The 19,549-nt window shown below is 46.5% G+C and overlaps 1 protein-coding gene across 1 annotated transcript; it reads left to right on the top strand.

Moving 5' to 3' along the window:
- The first annotated feature begins 13,246 nt into the window (after positions 1–13,246).
- LOC119375221 (histone H3.Y-like) lies at positions 13,247–13,690 on the top strand. The gene has a single exon (XM_037645406.1). The coding sequence runs from the start codon at positions 13,247–13,249 to the stop codon at positions 13,688–13,690; it is 444 nt and encodes a 147-aa protein (XP_037501334.1).
- The last annotated feature ends 5,859 nt before the right edge of the window (positions 13,691–19,549 follow it).

Raw genomic sequence — 19,549 nt, 5'->3', positions numbered from 1 at the left:
GGACCCATCTCAGTATCCAGTTACAGGCCAATAGCCCTAACAAGTTGTCTGTGCAAGGTTTTCGAAAAAATGATAAATCGGCGGCTTCTACATTTCCTCGAAGCCAGCAACTCACTTGACCCATACCAGTGCGGTTTTAGAGAGGGTAGATCTACCTCTGACCACCTTATCCGTATCGAGGCGCAAATTCGCGACGCTTTTGTTCACAAGCAATTCTTCCTTTCGGTGTTCCTCGATATGGAAAAGGCCTACGACACCACATGGCGATTTGGAATATTAAGAGACCTATCCCACTTAGGTGTCCGAGGAAAGATGTTGACCATAATCGAAAGCTATTTGTCCAATCGCACGTTCCGTGTTCGAGTGGGTAATGTCTTGTCCCGAATATTTGTCCAGGAAACTGGAGTACCGCAAGGTGGTGTTCTGAGTTGCACACTTTTTATTATAAAAATAAATTCCCTACGTCTGTGTATTCCACGGAATATGTTTTATTGCACATATGTTGACGACGTGCAGATCGGTTATAAATCTTGCAACCTTTCAATGTGCGAGCGGCAGGTGCAACTTGGTTTAAACAAGGTAACCAAATGGGCAGACGAGAACGGGTTCAGCCTTAACCCGCAAAAAAGTACTTGCGTATTATTCTCAAGAAAGAGAGGCCTACATCCCGATCCAGACATTGATCTGCATGGTCAGCGGTTACCTGTGAAAACGGAGCATAAATTCCTCGGCGTAATTCTAGACACGAAACTAAGCTTCATATCACACATAAAGTATATAAAGAACAAGTGCATAAAAACCATGAACATTCTAAAGGTACTGTCACGCACTACGTGGGGTAGTGACAAGAAGTGTCTGATGAATCTTTATAAAAGCCTCATATGCACGCGCCTAGATTATGGGGCGATAATATATCAGTCTGCGACACCAAGCGCGTTGAAGATGCTTGACCCTGTCCACCACTCGGGTATTCGTCTTTCTACGGGTGCTTTTCGCACCAGCCCCGTGGAAAGCCTCTACGTCGAATCGAACGAGTGGTCGCTCCACCTGCAGCGATCTTACATGTCGTTTCTATACTATCTCAAAGTGAACGCAGACAACGAACACCCCTCACACCCCACAATTAATGATGTATCTAGTTCTGTCCTTTTCGACCACCGTCCTTCGGTGCGACAGCCCTACTCACTTCGTGTGAGGGGCTTAGCTGAGGAAACGGGTGTGCCTCTTTCCGAACACTGCCTATTGGCTCCCGCTGCACAACTGCCGCCGTGGCGGTGGCAGCTTATAGACTGCGATCTTTCTTTCATGGAAGTAACGAAACACGCGCCTATTGCACATATCCGTACATACTTCCTTGAACTACAACACAAATACACTTGTGCAGAATTCTTCACAGACGCCTCAAAGTCCAATACTTCTGTGTCTTACGCAGCCGTTGGGCCATCCTTTACGGATTCCGGTATTCTACACCCTGAATCAAGTATCTTCACGGCAGAAGCTTACGCGATACTTGCGGCCGTTAAACACATTCAACAATTAAAACTACAAAAGGCAGTGATTTACACAGATTCTCTAAGCGTGGTAAAAGCTTTAAAAACCCCGAAAAGACACAGAAACCCCGTCTTTGTCTCGCTGTATTCTCGCTTAAGCACGATCTACGCACTCGAACAACATGTCGTAGTGTGCTGGGTGCCAGGGCACCGCGAGATTCAGGGCAACGTGTTGGCGGACCAGCTGGCAGCATCCGCCCACGAAAACAGTCACAATACATCCTTAGCTATTCCCCCACTAGACCTAAACACTTCCTGAAAAGAAAGCTCAGAGCTTTTTGGCAGACCACATGGGATATGCAGACACGAAATAAGCTACACGTTGTCAAACCGCATCTGGGTAATTGGCCGCCAGTATCAAAATCACGCCACACAGAAGTTACACTCTGCAGACTTAGGATCGGTCACACATACAGTACACACACACACCTTCTGTCCGGTGGCGAGCCACCTTTGTGTGATAGATGTGGTCAGCCACTCACTGTCCTTCACGTCCTCATTCAGTGAAAGGAACTCGATGCTATCAGAAAAAAGCACTTTTTATTGCCCTGCCGACAGCAATTTCCACTTCATCCTACAATGTTCATCGGTAGGGACCCGCTTTTTACATATCAGACACTGTCTGCTTTTTTAAATGATGTACAGAGTTTTCATGTCATATATCAAGGTGATCCGTAGCACGGCCTCTAAACAGAGGTCGCTGCTGCGGTGAATACGTTAAAGACAGCACTTGCCTCGCGGCCCTTGGGCTCAAGGGCATCGACGAGGCACGCGTGCTGATGTCATATCTTCATAGTTTTATTCTTGCGACCACTTGTCATTCATTCCACTACACATATTTCACGTCACTCTCATGATTTTACTATATATATACATGTTTTACCCGCCTTTAGCGCGAGGAATTTTAAGGCCCCTATACAGCTACTTACCACAATCATTGTTCACATCCTTTGTTTCATGAACTGGCGCTCTTTGGCCATCAATTGGCCCTTGCGCCATTAAACACCACATATCATCATCATCATTGCTCATGCAAACGTAAACTTGCCAGTTGCTGCATAGCTCAGCGGTTTCTATATACATAGGTTGGCTACGAATACATATATATATATATATATATATATATATATATATATATATATATATATATATCGTATTTACCACACGCGCCAATAACAGTCGCTACAAATCGATTGCTCATCACATGCCTAGGCTTACGGCGCGCTTCCACTATAGTTTTGATGTTGGCTTATTACATATGAGGTCATGTTACAGGACACAGACAGACAGACAGACAGAGAACTTTATTCAGGTCCTGAGGAACTGACAGTGCTCAGAATCGAAAATGAAAACAGAGACACCTCTTGATTTATTGTGGTGGTTGGAAGAGTACAAAAAAGATTACAAAATAACGAAATAAATTTCTCTAGTTGAACAGCTTTTCAAAACTATTACGAGGATCCGCAAAAACGAAGAGACGTGAGATGGACACGTGCACAACTTAACATCTACTGAGCTTTAGGTGCATGGCTGATTCGCGCTTTTTAGCACTATTCTGGTTCACGCTTTTAGTTAGGAAATGCAGACGAGTAGTGATGTAAAAAACGATGACCTGAGCTGTAATGCCTTCAGAATGGTCAGGAAAACCAAGCCCGTTTTTTTGCTTTGCCTTAACATCACTTAAAATATCGAGTATGCTATCAGCGTGCAGCTCCAGCAAACTGAAACGCGTTGTGAAGGCTTTTTCAAAATCATGGACAAACTTAAACAACAGGCTAGACGTATAAAGCAGGCCACTTCTGTTTTTCATGTGTGTCAATTGTGCAAGGTGTTTGAGTCTTTCAGCCGACTCCTTTTGCATTACAAGAAGCTTCAGACACTCTTCGCAGCCAGACTTCAGTAGGCATTTTGGCGCTACATATCGTGTTATATAAAATGTCAGCCGGTTGTCACTGGCAGATATAACACATGACGCATGGTCTGGCGCACTCTCTGGGAGCGAGCTCGGCGCGGCAGCTACATTGTCACTCTCTATAAACTTATCCATTAAGCGCTGTTTACCAGATGGAACATTTTCAGCACCTGAATTCTCGGGTAGAAGGGCTTGGAGCACTGCAGGTTCACAGTTTCCCTTTGAAACTGAGTGGGCAAGATTGTTGAAGCTCAAGCAGTTGATAGTGATAATGAACTGCTGCGCTGTTGGGTGCGTGTTACATTCAGACGACTGCCTGACAATGCCAAAACGTTCAACAGGGTCCTGGCTTACTCTAGATGTCATAAAGTACCTGTAGCCTAGTTTCTCAGTGAGATACTGAAGCAGAGAAAACACACTTGACACTGTTACTTGCAGCCCTGCAGCTGTTGACTGGCTCAGGAATCCTTTCTGTCCCTTCGTGTGGTCTTCCCATGATGAAAGATACTCCTGAAACGATTGCAGCTTCTCAACACGCTGAATTTAGGCGGAGCGCTTCAGCTGGAAATCGTGAAGTCATCATTTGCACAACGTCATAGATGATCCTGCGAAATGAACAAAAGCAGGATGAATCTGTGTGGGCAAAAGTCAGACTGTCATATGCAAGGTGGAAGGTACAATCACAATAAAACCACAATGTGATGACACTTGAAAAACTTCAGTGTAGCTCTGACGTCACCACAGACATCTTCAATTCCGGACTTGTACAGCTGCAGACCATGAATCACTTTTTCTCCGAAAAGCTGAAAAGCTAAAGATGCTCGCATCGTTTCAAAATTGTCGGGATTCGTGTGGCTTTCGGTGATTCCATGCATTGCCTGCAATGTGACACTGCAACCATTCAGTGCCAAAGCTTTGCATACGAATTCCAAAGATGCAAATTAATACCAAAGTGAGCGACTGCTAGAAACAAACAGATTGTATCAATAAAATTGTACAGCATGCTTGGAGATCAAAAACAACTTACCCTGCCCTCAGGTGTTTCGTAGTACGACCTTAGTAGTCCATTCCTCAGGCACTTAATAAGATCAGGAAAGTCCGACAGAAAATGGAGTTTGCGTGTTGGGTCCACTGGATGCAATGTGCTGCATTTCGTTTCTGTCAGTGGTGCCTTGATGCCCATCACAGACGACATTTTCCGATCCAAGTGGCACCATCAGATGTAATGAAATCAACCTTGAGGCCGGCCTTGTCAGCTAAAATAACGGTTTCAAGCATTATCCTCTAGACACGTGTGGCACATACCCGTTTACCACCGGCCGCAGTGTACGGGTATGCGCCACAGGTGATTGACAGTTTACACCTACCCAGGAACGGCGAGAACAGACATTAGTAATTTAAATGCGAGAGCGTTACGAAAAACCGACATCTGCAGCGTTGACCCGACGAATGGAAAGAATAAAAGTGAGGATCCAAGCAGGAATCGAACCCAAGCATTCTGCGTGGCAATCAGGTATTCTACCACAAAGTCACGCCAGGTCTACAAGCTGTTTTGAAAAAAACAGCCTCTGCAGGCGTAATGATGGTGCAACGTTAGTTGTGGTGCTGGGTATCTAATTTTACAAGAAAGCAATAAGCACTACATATGTAGTCCCACAATACAGGCGTCATATCAGATTAACGTCCGTGATTCCAGCGTTGGCTCCGCATATAGTGCAGTCTAATAAGCAATACATTTGTATTCCTGTGATTCAATTGAAGCACTGCTCGACCCCGGAGGAATACATTAACGAAAGTTACGTATGATATTCACATCATCGCATCGTAAAGTGCACTTAGTCCGCCAGAACGACGCAGTGTCATCTTCATTTCTTACAAGGCTGGGCGATGGCCTCATGCTGACCGAGGATGATGACAGATTGATTGACAGCCGCTTTGTAGACTAGGCTACGTAGGTCACATACGCCCAGGTAGCCTACGAATACGACAAGCGCCATCCACTGATGTTGGTCTACGTAGCCCTATCCAGGCCTACCAGCCTCAACGGCCTAAACCTCACCAACACGATGGGTGACTTCAGATTCCGACATGTCGCCGGCTCTATATACAGACAATTTGTCTACGAAATGACCGAGGCATCCACGATTTTTAACACTGTACTATAATTCATACTTTACTACACGTGGACCGCTCGCCACCGCGATCGCGATCGCGACCGGATCCGATAACAAGTCATGACCAGCGTCTAGTGCCCACTAATCACGGTGATGATGACCTTGTTCAGGAACTGTTAGGAACACCTTCCACACATGGACACGGGTTCGTGAAACGTGCGTGCTTTCTCCACGATAATAGACAAGTATAATCACTGGAGAGTAGAAAAGGAGCCAATTCCTCCACTTTGATGACTTCCAGTGCCTTACATCATGCAGTGACCTAGGAAGTCGCGATAGTTCCCACTGTGGCTGCAGTGCAAGCATCTTGGCATTTACTTCATTGAGTGACTTCCTAAGCTTAAAATTTCGATACTTCTTGGACTCCAGCCAGATTAATGTTGTGCCTTTCACAAACCCTGAACAAACGGCATGCATGTAGTCCACAACAAAACCAGAACTGAAAGTGAAGAAAGTGAGCATAGTCAGGACGCTGATAGTTTTTAACACCGTTGCTCACTTTCTTAGGTGCAGTTCTGGCTTTGTTGGCATGTGAAATGAAATATTCGTTGGTTCGTCATTTGGGAATTGTGGCAGGTGCAGGGTACGCTCTAGAGTGACCTCTGCCTTTCTCCACAACTTCGCCTGGCTTCTCGCACCAGGCACAACCGTACTGCCCATTAAATTGTGTCATGCATATAATGTCGGCCCTGGCTACGCTGTCCACACAGCAAGGCCCTGGGAAAACCTTTGACACCTTTGCCTGGCCGCGGCTGTCTATCCAGTAAATCCCCTCTGCTGAAAGCTTGTTCACTCTCTGGACAAACGGCAAGAGAAACGTGTTCATGCGTGGCTTCTTGGGTCCAAACCACAAGCCCGCCAAAAGCACTTTCTGCACTCTTTCCTTGAATGGCAGTTCATTCACCTGTGCTAGCAGGGGCCAGAATGAGTAAGATGAACTCTCGAAAAGTGGCACTCCATCAGTGTTAAATGTTAACGTCAGATCATGGGCCTGCAAAGGCAATGCATGGTACGCTGCACTATTTGAAATGTCGTGGACAGTGTATGAGTGTTTCTGCTTTGGTGGAACACAACCAAGGTCTTCCAGGAGATCCTTAATTTGAGCTGCCAAATCAACAGTGTAAAAAAAAAACAAGAGCTACGTAGAAGCTCATCAGGTACAAGTTCTTCTCCACATTCCTTGCAACATACATTGGCGTTGAGGCAATCAATCTAGCCAATGTAAGAGGAGCATGCCATACAATAAAAATGTCATTTACGGGCACTTCGGCACCTGAAAAGTGTTTGAAGAAGGAGTACTTTGTGGTGGGAAATGTTGCTCCATCTGGTATATGTGCTTCAATCACCTTCAGCATACTTTCAGTTGCCTCTTATGACGAGTCACGCCGCAGGCTGTGTGCCATCACCATTAGCATACTTTGGCCTCTTGTGAGCTTTGCCCCTGGGTAGATGGGTTCGTCCTGAAAAAAAGAATAGTATGCACATTGCTAGTAAGAGACACCTGTAGTTTGATTACAATTTGCTGTGGTGGTTACTATGAACTAAAACAATCAAGGTTGAACAAAATCGCAAGATTTCATTGACAACAGTGCAAGTCGGAACAAATTCAGAAAAGAATTGCACTACTGTCACCAATTTTCCATGTTCCCATGACTACCCATTGTAATGTGATCATGAATCTCTTCCATATTGATGCTTCGAAAAAAGAGAGAGAGAAAGATAAAAGCTCAGGCTTTCTAATCTTTAAAAAAACAACACAATTCGATTTTAATGCCTTACCTACGATAGATAGAAACACATTTGTTTCAACCTAGTGAAATGCTGTCCAGCTACTTCCATGACAAGCAATCGAATGGGCACTATATTTTCACACAAGGGCAATGGTAAGAGAAACGACACGGATAGCACTAGTCCATGTCATTTCCTTTACTGCTGTCCCTGTGCGAAAAAATCTTGCCATTTCCTTTTCAACATGCAAAACCAACTAGTCCAAGTCTTCACTTTACCATGTTCCAAACACAGCTGTACAGTGTCATTCATCCTAAGGTGAGCACCGTTTTATCATTCATAGACCTCATAGAAGCTGGCACATGTTTCGTACATAATTCGGAAGATAATTATTGTACTTATTGACATCGTGGTTACATATCGGATAAGGAATATTTTTCATGTGAAGCAAAATAAGCATTCTAGTTCGATGTGCTGGAGCACTGATGAGGTGTTTACCGAAGACATGCTCGACCCTGTACATACATGCAGGGTACAAGAATAGCCTCAAATTTAGGAACGGGAAGATGGTGAGCTCTTCAGGTCAAGCAAAGATTTCACTAAGGTTGAGCGTTGGCCTGGTTGGTGCAGCATAATTCAATGTTTCAGCGCAAGCTACAAGGCGATATAGAACAACATGCTGTGTATGTCGCTTTGTTGTCTGCGTTACTTCCGCTGGATAACATAGAAAAATCTCACACATGGAACCATTCATCCCGTCCTGTAAAAGTAGGAGCGTTCATATATTTTTGGCTCACGAGTTCCTTTATATGAGCAATTTTCTGTGCACTCACAAATCTTATCCCAGAGCATTGATTTGAAGGGCTGCCCCACAATGTTTGGATTCCTGAGCTATTGATTACTTCATCACACACATTAAAGCTCGTGCGTCTGCGACTGTTTGTGGCTTGCGATAAAGTTGACTAAACTGACATTCTTCTTGTGCACTACACTGACAAATCCCTCGAATGACAGAGGGTGACGGGATTCGCGTCACGCATGTGTATTCCACATAATTATCACGTTGGACTAATAGAGGTTCTACATTTTTTAATTACCAAAGTGTTTGCTGAAGCATGTCTAAATGGTAACCCCATCTTTCAACTATGCAAGAACATTAACCATCCTTAGCCGCAACTTCGGTTAACGATGATATTTTGTTGCACACTCGTTAACAGTACTCATGGACTCAAGGCGCAAATGAAAACAGCTCTTTCCAGTTGTAAAAAAAAACCATCGTAAGTAACGTTAGCGCACTGCACTGTACCATGAATGCAAGTCAAGCGCATATACGTACGAGTGGTATCTCCGCTTTGAGGTGTCGACATGTTGCCATCAGCTGCACTCTCGGAACTGCTGTCGACGTCCACGCTCTCATCGGAATCGCTGCACTCGTCAATCTTGCTTCCCACGGCATCAAATGCCACAGCAGTCTCTGCAGAAAAATCGGCTAGCTCTGCATCTACTCTCTCCGATGTCAACATGGCGTGCACAGACGAGGCACTCGTGCACGGTTGATTTTGGGTGCCTGTCGTTCTTTCTGGAGTTTCAGGCGGTCCAGAAGCAAGGTGGTGTCCGCTGTCATCACACTGCGCAGCTTTCATCCTAAATCTATGCTTAGAACGTATCGGAACATCCTGCGTCGCGTCCCAAACATATGTTCCGTACTTTCCTTTTCCTGGCATCTTCGCAGGGCAGTCGCACAACACATATGCAACACGTACTACGTGTCGTGACGAGCCGGTTGAAGCTGTTGAAGCACAAGCGGCTGCAACAGAGTTGTTTTCATATCGGGTCAACGATCGGGTTTCGCAGCTGAACGAGCAAAAATTTTCTTGTACTGAAAGCGCCAAGCCCGGATTAATTAAGATGAGAAATTTGCACGTCAAGCACACATCCGGACGCACGCACTCATTCGACATTCGCTGCAGGACGATAATCGTCCAGCCAATCAACAGCGGCCACTACCGCAACTGCGGAACGAGTGTTACAAAACAAAACAAAAAAAGCATGTACTAAGCACACTAAGCATGCCTATTTAATGCCATCCGCCGTTAAGTACGGATTAGACGATGTTGCGATGTTGCGCTAATCAGCACATGGTTACTGTCGTCTGCTTCAACGTTCGTAGTTATGTCTTTGCTAGGACGGACCGTTCTATTAATTCTGAATGCTAGCGTAATAGCTAAAAAATAAAGGTATCGTCACATATGCCGGTAGTTCATCACAGCATAAAGCAGGCTCCCAAGGTATCCCATCCGTGGCTACCGTAGTTGATGGAAACGCGAGCACGACTCTTGCGTTGAAAACGTGTTTCCCTTCCTCCTCTCCACTCAAAAGCTTTTGAAGTTTGCATGCTTCTGATAGGAAGACATGGTGAACTACGGATTAACTTTTCCAACTCCGAAGTTTTTTTTTTACTTGCATATCCCATTTACAACCGCAAGTTCTTTAGTATTCGGCCGCATCGATTCACCTGTCGTCATTGCGGTCATTGAGGCATTATTGGTCATGCACGAGAGTTACTCGTGCAGGATGTTACTAGTTTTAGAATTGAAGGCGCCCTCGAATTTCGGTTCAGTACAGACCTTGATACGAATAGGTTGCGAAATAGTTGTTTCTTTGCGGTAAGTGGTGAGACAACGGCTGCTTGTAATTTATTTTTATGTTTTAATGAATGTACAATGTCACTCAGGTTCACGTGATTTTTCATCCGTGCATTCTCAATGACATCCTCGGCGTGTATGTTGATCGCGAAGTACCCAAAATCTCGCACTCATAATGCACGTCGATCAACGTGCACTTGCGGGGTCCTCGTACATGGATGCCTCGTCCGCATTCATGCAGTGAGCTATGCCGAGTGTTCTTGCCTTTTATACATCATACAGGTGTCCAGGAGCATAAAGATCTAGCTAGCACAACACTGGAAGTGTCGCGACAACGTGTAGGTGCATTTTTTATTGCTTAATATTGCTTCCCCGCATTCACCTGCGCGTTACAAGAACCCAACTTCTGCAAGAACAAGGCCACTTAGAATGGCCGTCTTCGCACTTTTTTAAAATTTGCGTTGAGCAGATATGATCTGTAGGCTCTACGTCGCCGCAATGCAGTCGCAGCTCATGCAAAGTCCCAATTACGCGTGGTAGGAGCGTGTCAAAGCAGAATTTTATTTTTGGAGTCCTGTTTACATTCTCTATCAAGCATGATGCGCAGAATAGCTAACAACGGTGCCTAACTTAGGCAGCTCTCAAACAATATAATTTCAGTAAGCAACACCGACTAGGCCAAGAAGAGACTCTCCTCTAGTACGCTGCGGGCCTGGCATTGATCAACAAGCTGCTCGTAAGATCTTGTGCACATGATAAGGGACCTTAACTTGGCGATCGACTATAATAGCTTAATTGTCCTTGCAATCAGCATGTTTTGAGAACTCGAAGAAACGAAAAACCCAGCATCTTGGACGCGCACACAAGAAGAAAAGATAACAGAAACACGCTGGGTTTTTCGTTTAAGTACGGACCAACAGGCCCAACAACAGATTATTCTTGTGAGAACTCGTTGGTGCGTGCCAATGAGCTTCCTAAAATTACTGAACATGAAATATATTGAATGCGTGTTTCCAAATTCTTTAGCGGCAGCTTGTGTCATTGCTCACTGCATCAGCTTCGCAATCATAGGCGTGCGCAGGGTTTCCCATCGGGGTGGGGGGGGGGGGCACAGTTTCATGACAACGCTCCTCCCTCCATTGGACGAGTGCGATAGACAATTACAGAGAAATGAAAATGAAGCTATAACTTGCTTCTGACAATAGACAATTGAGGAGCCTCGAACTTTTGGAAAATATTATTGGCGATCAGATTATCAACACTGCTCTGTATGCATTATCTTCTTCGGAAACAAAGATCTCTTATTTCATCATTAGGACATTTAATAGCATTCAGTTCCATACGAAAATTCGTGCTCGCCCACATTGACATCAGTTCTTGTCGTTCAAAGACACCACGAAACGCAGTGGCTCCCCGGCATGCTCATATATAGCGGCATAGAGCGTCTTGCGCACGCCAGAGCCCTCGTTTTTTAGGAGCTGGCTCGCCAGGTTCTTAAGCTGGGGCGAAGTCCCGCGCCGTAACCTGCATCCATCCATTCAAAGCGTCGTGGAACGCGAAGAGGAACGCTATGCGCGTCGTGTCTTCCCTCTAGCCTGGCCGTTAATTCTCACAGGGCGAGCGCGGAACGCGGTCGATAGGTAGGCGAGTGTCGGACTGCTATTTTTAGGGCCCCTTTGTGTGGTCAAGGGCAGTGGTCAAGGACAATAGTCAGGAGAGTGGTCTCGAGGGCAGTTTTCAAATTCAATGAACATTAGGAGCGTTGCATCTGCAAGTGGCGACAATGGAGAATCAGACGCTCTTAGATATTTCTGGTATATGTACTTCATCAATGTGTATATAATTGTAAATTGTGTATATAGTTCATAAAAATTTTAAAATAAAACATTGTGTATATATGTATATATAACAATGTGTGTCACGTCTTCATATGATGGTAGAGGACTTGTACGGAAGATTCACGGTTTTCCCGATCTTCTCCGAGCCACCTGCTCAATCATCATTCACTTCGTGGATATGACGTGATTTTTTTTTCTAAAAGCGCGTGGCTTACGTCTAAAAGCGCCAACGCGGACGAAGCTGTCAACACAGCGTTCCGACTTGTGCATCATGTCTTTCGGCGCGACGCAACGGGCAGCACCCTTTTTTCATCGAGCGGCCCTGCTTAAACGATGTTCAAGACGCGTACGCGCGAACGCTGAGAGCTTGTGGGTAGCGTTCCCTTGCTGTGTCTAGAGTGCGTAGCCGTAGCTTTACGCACTCCAAGGCGTGAAACCGGGCGTTTCACTGCGTTCCAAGCGGAATGTGTTTTGAAGGTTGTTTGTACCGCCGAGACTTCGACACTGGCCTAAAGGATCCTGCTCAAATTCGGAATGGCATCTCGGCGATCTTCAGACAACAACACGAGCAGAAGTACGGCTTCAGTCGGGGCAACCTAAGAAGGCCCAGTGGTACACTCTTGCGCAGTGGGCCGCGAAGAGATCGTCGTCCACGGAATCGTCGCTCAGTTCGACCATATTGAAAACGAGCGACAAAGACGCCGATGACACCCGCGGAGGCCCTTCAGAGCCGGAATCACGCCGCCGGCGACGATCACAGACAAGACGGCCGAGGAAAGGCGACGAGGTGAGCTCCATCCTGAAGCCACGCGAACGTGCGGAAGTGAATCGGCAGGGAGAAGACAGCTCGTCGTCAGTAACTCCGCCGCCGAAGAAGACGCCTCGTCACAAGCGTGGACAATCGCCCAAAACATCACCGCCTTCGCCTGCCACTTCCACCAGCGATCCGCGAGGACCAGCGGTACAAGGTTCTTTTTGGAGTCGCCCGTACCTTCGTGGTGGGCCTATCGGTCGCGTCTCTAGTCCTACGTCAACCAGAGGCCAGTCTTTCTGGACTGCCTCTTATCCTCGCGATGGCAGTTCGCGGCACGCCGGGCCCGTTGACAGTCCAGGTCCATCAGGATGCCAGTCCTTCCAGGCTGCGCCTTATCTTCGTGACGACAGTCCGTGGCATTGGTCACCGGGGTCTTCAACATCCTTTTCGCGACAGGGTGCCGCTCGCAGTGCGAAGAAAACTGCGCCCCAAGCGGAGCCTGAAGCCCACGAGCTAAGCGGCGCAAGACAGCCTGAAGCTAGTCCGCAGCGGTCTACCGCAAGGCGATCGATGCAAAGTGTTGCGAGCACGTCTTTTCGCCCCGAAGAGCCCCGTGATAACCATGCGACCACCTCAACGGGCAGGATGGACGACAGGACTGAGGCAAAGCCCGCTGACAATGTCGGTGAAACCGTGGAGCAACTTGGACACTCGTCCGCTTCTCGAACATCGGGCCAACTAGCGCCGCAGCAAGGTGCTATCAAGGCGAGAAGACCGCTCGGCCTCGGAGTGCTCAGAGAAATTAGGCGACTTCAGTCAGGAGTGCGAACTGTCATACCGAGGCAGGCATTTGCCAGAGTGGTCCGCGAGATTGTGCAGCGTGACGAGACAGGCAGTCGCGATCTGAACATGCAGCGTCTGGCGCTCGAAGCGCTGCAGGAAGCCAGCGAAGCGGTCCTCGTGCACATCCTAGAAGGCTCGAACGCGATCGCACAGAACGCGGGCCGGGTCACCATCATGCGAAGGGACATGGCAACAGTGCTGAGAATGATTAGAAGTTATGGAAACCTGCAGTTGTCCTTATTATGATTCATTTTAATGACGCTTTGGACAGGATGTGTTATAATGCGAATAAATATTACATTATTTCGAGATGCCCAGTTTTTCGGACGTTGCCGCGCCGGGGCGTCTGCGCAAGCAGGCGTTTGGTGTGTAGCGACACCTCGCACCCCTCGCACGCCCGTTTCGACCACTCGCACCCCGAGCCGTGCCTGGCTTTGCCGTGCCAGGCGAAAAGGGGATCCTGGAGGTTGAGGCGACGCCGGGTGATTGACCTTTAAGGCTTATCAGAGGTGTATTCCTTCTGGCTCCCCGGCAGAGGCAATACACCTCTTTGGTTCCGGCTTCACGTAGACAGCACCCCTGCGCTGACCCACCCAGGGGAAATCGGCAGTCGCCTTTACCCAGCTTTCTCTACCCACATCTTCGTCTTTCTCTCTTTTGATCTTTCCTGCCTACTCCTCTATTCTATCTACTTCCTCATTTCCTGGCGGCAAGGATTAACCTGGTGTTGGTATCCAACCTTGGGTAGTTAGATTAGGTTACAGTGAGAGCGTACGGTTGGCGTCGTGCAGGCTTGTTTGACAAGTCCAGCCGCGTCCCCTGGCTTCGTGGTGGGCAGTCGGCGCTGTTGCCGAACATAAACATTTTCTTATAGGGCTGACGCGCTGGAGTTTTGAGTACTGTGGCGGAGCCTGGTGGCGTGAGCCGAAGTTGGTTGGGTAGTCAAAAATGGACGCCGACCGGTGAGTTACACAGTTCTCACTTGCTTTGAGCGTTTTACTTAATTTTGCGCGTAGTTTTCAGACTCAAAAAAGCCGGCAGATCCCACGCATTGTAGGAATCGATGTAATGCGAAGCAGCCAACAAAGAGCTGCATACATCGTCTTGTATGTCATGGAGGAAAATGCCTGTCATGGTTTTCATGTTAGCTCCTATTATTTATGTTCGTCACACAGTAACGTCGCGCAATACCAACTTCGGGGTCGATCAAGCTAGAGAAACGGCCGCCAGCGCCCCAAGAGCGTGGCACGTCAGTCATGCTGTACATGACATACGTGTCATGGCTTTCATGTTAACTCGTGTTTTTATGTTTGTTACACAGTCACGTCACAAGATACCAATTTTGGTGTATATAAATCTAGCGAAACCGCCGCCAGCGCCCCATGAGCTTGGCACGTAAGTCATGCTGTACATGACATGCGTGTCATGATTTGCATGCTAACTAGTGTTATTTATGTTCGTCACACAGTCACGTCGCAAGATACCAATTTTGGTGTATATCAAGCTAGCGAAACGGCCGCCAGCGCGCCATGAGCGTAGCATGTAAATCATGCTGTACATGACATGCGTGTCATGATTTTCATGTTATGACTTGTCATTTATGTTCGTCATACAGTCATGTTACGCCATACTAATTTTGGTGCACATTAGATGAACCAAGCGACCAGGAGAGCACAAAGTCGTAGGCGGCTAGATAGATAGATAGATAGATAGGTAGATAGATAGATAGATAGATAGATAGATAGATAGATAGATAGATAGATAGATAGATACGCTCAAAGTCGCAGAAGTTCGCTAAGAAATGCTTCGCATTTACGGACGCAGAAACTTGTCCGCTTTGCCTGCAAAGCCTGACATGTTTGACGAGCGATCCCTGCTTCAATAAATAATAATATCTGGGGTTTAACGTCCCAAAACCACGATATGATTATGAAAGACGCCGTAGTGGAGGGCTCCGGAAATTTCGACCACCTGGGGTTCTTTAACGTGCACCTAAAGCTAAGTACACGGGCCTCAAACATTTTCGCCTCCATCGAAAATGCAGCCGCCGCGGTCGGGATTCGATCCCGCGACCTTCGGGTCAGCAGCCTGCTTCAATAAACCGTGCCGAAAGCAGGGGGACCGGGCGACGGCTCTGAGCAGCGCGCGGTCCCGAAGCGCGGTCGCCGCCGTTATTGTGGCGTGGTTAATTGCCACGAACATGAGGGTAAGCATCCTAATGTGCGGTTCTACCGGTTTCCCGAAAAGCCGTACGAAGTGGAGCGACGGAACCGCTGTATACGTGCCGTGCGACGTGTGAAGTGAGTACGAGAGAAAAACACGGTCTGCTACGTAACGTGCTGATTAGTTTTCGATATATTCCCTGTGTGCAGTCCTGACGGCTTTTGTGAACTATTCATCATTGTATTGAGTATCAATGAAAGCGAACTTTCATGTATTTTTTAGGAAATATTGGCTGCTGCATTGTACTACCTACACTTAAATTTTCATTGTATTACTTCACTTTGTTTTTTGATTACATCACTTCTTGCTTCATTTTGTTTTCATTGTTTACTTCAGTTGCCCTTTCTTGCTGTTTGTTTAGGTCAGAAATGTTTACCGTGTGGGTGGTCGAACCATGGCAAACGTTTTCAAACGTAAAAAAAAAACGACGAGCGTTATCTTTAAATTTGGCAAGGTTAACACGCCACGGTGAGTAAAATGAGGCGGAGGTGGCATTTCCGCTAAAAAATCACCTTTGTACAGCAATAAAAAAAAAAGCTCATACCATGATTTGATGCACTGACCACCGGAGAAAGCAGTGTGGGCTCGTCTAGGTGCGGCGAAAATGTGGAAGGAAGCTCGTTATTTGTAGTGCGCCTCCTAACCCGCTAGCTCCTCGTTTTATTCCCGTACTGTGAGCCGTGCTAGGGTGGCTAGAATTGGGAGGTGTGAAAACCGGCCGCTCTAAGTTGGCCCCCATTCGCGATCCCGCAGCGGTGGCGCTGTAGTCGGAGGCGCTGCCAGCTTGCGCTGTGGTAATGCACTCGCGCATGGGCCAACAATCAGGCATAATTCGAGCCTCCATAATGAAACCATTCTTCGATGAAGTGTTATTTCGAATGAACCAATGTTTACATGTTTGATGAAGGCAAAATTATCTTCATCTTCATGAGATTTATCTGCACATTTACGGAGCAAAAGAGAAAGCTTCTTCCTGCAGGAGCGTTATATCTTTCACGACATTTTCTAACATTATCACGCGATAACCTTTGATACATTGTAGTTACTCGTACTTCTAAATATACCGCGAGAGTGCGCCTTGCCTTGTTCATATGTTCCTTGCCATTTACTCAATGCTGAATTTGCATTACACTCGAGGTCGCGCCGTCACGGAGCCAGTATGCTCAAAGTTGAATAGAAATTGAGACGGCAGTTAGTTTCGTGGCTTCTACAAAATTTAATTAGCATCATTTTCTGAGCAATACAATGGTGGATATTCTTGTAGGTTATGCGCATGTATTCAATATTTTTTAATTTGTCCTCGCTTTATGCCTGGTTGAGCCCCTTCAGAGGGGCTCAACCAGGCATAAAGCGTCGTTTTGGTGCACATTGAGACGCGATTTACGCCACGTGGTGCTCCAACTAAAAATCGGCTTTATACCTCAATCGAAAGCAACTAAAGAGTTCTTATTATAGGCAAGTTTTATCATTACAATTTTCGTTTTAAGGAAGAAAATAATTTTTGATGTTCCCCATTGATGGCTATCTCCCCATTTGGTCACATGGCAGCTTCCTCATTGATGTTCGCAATTGCCGTCAATAGGGAACATCAAAAATTATTTTCTTCCTTAAAACGAAAATTGTAATGATAAAACTTGCCATATAAGAAGAACTCTCTAGTTGCTTTCGATTGAGGTATAAAGCCGATTTTTAGTTGGAGCACCACGTGGTGTAAATCGCGCCTCAATGTGGACCAAAACGACGATTTTCTGAAATTCGTGATTTTTTCACGTAATGTTTAGAAACTTTAGGGGTCTGAAAATATTTTTATCGCAAAATATACCTTCTGTAGAGTAAGTATTCATTACTCGTATATTCATGCAAGGCGCAATATCGCAATGGAAAAAATGCAAACATAGAACGTCTTGGCGAAATTCCTGGAGGCGTATATGGCAGAAAAATTGTACTAATATTATCGTGCTTTAAACAGCTTACACAAACACCTTTGCATAATATCTAAACCAAATTTGGTATTAAAACAAGAAACAATACTCTCAGAATAAATTTTCTTGCAAACAACACCCAGATGACATTCTGGTAAATTTGGAAGGCACCCACAAGACCAAAAAATTTTTTCTCTCCTAAATATTCTAGCAATTCACTGTTTTCAACGTAATAAATCGGCACGATTTTTTTTTCAATACATTTGAGATAGTTGCCAAAATGACTGGGACGTTTGGCGTGGAATGACCCATATATAGTAACTTTGATAGATACAGCAGCCCTCAAATATCCCATTGGCTAGTTATCTGACTTTTCAGCTGTCATGCAGTGCTTTCTATTAGCACGATGCACGTATTTTTGCAGTGTGTGCAGCCCGATAGCAGAATGCGCTTTGTAACTGCGTAGCCCGCGATTAAATACACAAGGTGAGCATCGCTGCGTTGTTCTTTATAGTCGATGAAAGTATAATAAATGAAAAAAAAAAAACAGGAGAAGAAAATAAAACGTTCAGATTAATTCATTTATCACTTGCCCGTGCTTGTCACAAACGCACGCAAAAACATTTGCAGCACTTGAACGGGTTCAGTACATTTACCTTGTGTCAAAATGTTTTTTCACAGATGGCCAAATTCTCGGTGTATCGCTCTGTCGGCCTTTGGGATTGCCCGCTTCCAAACTGCGAATCTGTCTGCATGCCGGCGCACGGGAAAGTGACACTTTTTCCGCACATGTTCTGCACACCGAATCGCAGCGCCTGGCACAAAACACGGTCCTTGTGTATATCTTCTTTGTTTCCGCGCGTTTGAGCGAATCCGTTAAGATGGTCGCTGAGTTTCTTCTTTTTTGTTTTTTTGTACACGTTATTGATCCTCTCAAGGAACACTAACACAAGGAACACGTAAAAGCACGTACACGCCAACGTAGCTGACAAGCTTCCGTCGCAAGCGGCTTACACTGCCGTCTCCCCCATCCCCCATGCGGGCAGGCAGCGCCTCCGACTGTCGCGCTATATCTCGACCTAGCGGAGGGATCGCGCAACGCGGCACCTTCGAGCAAGGAAAACACGGCTCGCTTTTCACACCTCCCCATTCTAGCCACCCTAGCCGTGCTCACTGTGGGGCGCAGAAAAGAGCGCCATTTTTAATTTCCGGACAATAACCCCGCTTCGCCACACAACAAACATTGCGCGCCGTCGCTCCTCGACCGCCACCGTACGCTGACAGAATTTGACGAATTCCCTGGAAGCAGATGTTCAGAATTATGACCGGGCATGGTGCAAATGTGTGTGTGCGAATGAATGCGGCAGAAAACGGCACACCGCGCGAATGCGCTCATTCGGGCCGCTGACGGCTAGCCTGCGTCACTGGACCTTTCCTGATTCCGTTTCGTCGTGCAATGCAAACTATTTCGGCTTTCTTAACAGCAATCTCTTAGTTTATGCACTGTACTAATCGTGCGAGCATGCCTCGTAGAATTCACCTCGAGTTCAACATCGTATGAGATTCGCTGCACTTGCGAGTTGCAGCGCGCCGTAACGGTCCCTTCAATCTCCTGCACGTCGTAAGCATACTTCGCGCTGACGAGCTTCTTGCATTTACGCAGATTGCTTGGCCTGAAGATTTCAGCCACGCCAGAAATTGGCCAAAATCCAAAGCGCAGCACAACCGACAGCGGCGGCTCCATTGTGCATCTGAGCTTACTGCTGCATGCGGCCGCCAGTCTGCCTGCTCGAAACCAACGAACTTATCGTAGGGGGCGCTCTTTAGCACCGCTTTTGCAGTGCCGCCTGGGCAACCAGGCAGGTCTATGGCATGTCAAGCTTCTCTTTGATCGGCCTCTCAAGAGGAACCGCACCGAATCAACATTCCAATTATCGTTGCGAATCAGTGAACCAAGTTT

Source organism: Rhipicephalus sanguineus, chromosome 11 (genome assembly GCF_013339695.2).
Source record: "Rhipicephalus sanguineus isolate Rsan-2018 chromosome 11, BIME_Rsan_1.4, whole genome shotgun sequence".
NCBI lineage: Eukaryota > Metazoa > Arthropoda > Arachnida > Ixodida > Ixodidae > Rhipicephalus > Rhipicephalus sanguineus.
Note: the sequence above shows the minus strand (reverse complement) of the source record. Positions and strands in the feature narration are given on the sequence as shown.

Excerpts from the sequence above, each read along its gene's own strand:
- LOC119375221 (XM_037645406.1), top strand. The coding sequence starts at position 13,247 with ATGGACGACAGGACTGAGGCAAAGCCCGCTGACAATGTCGGTGAAACC.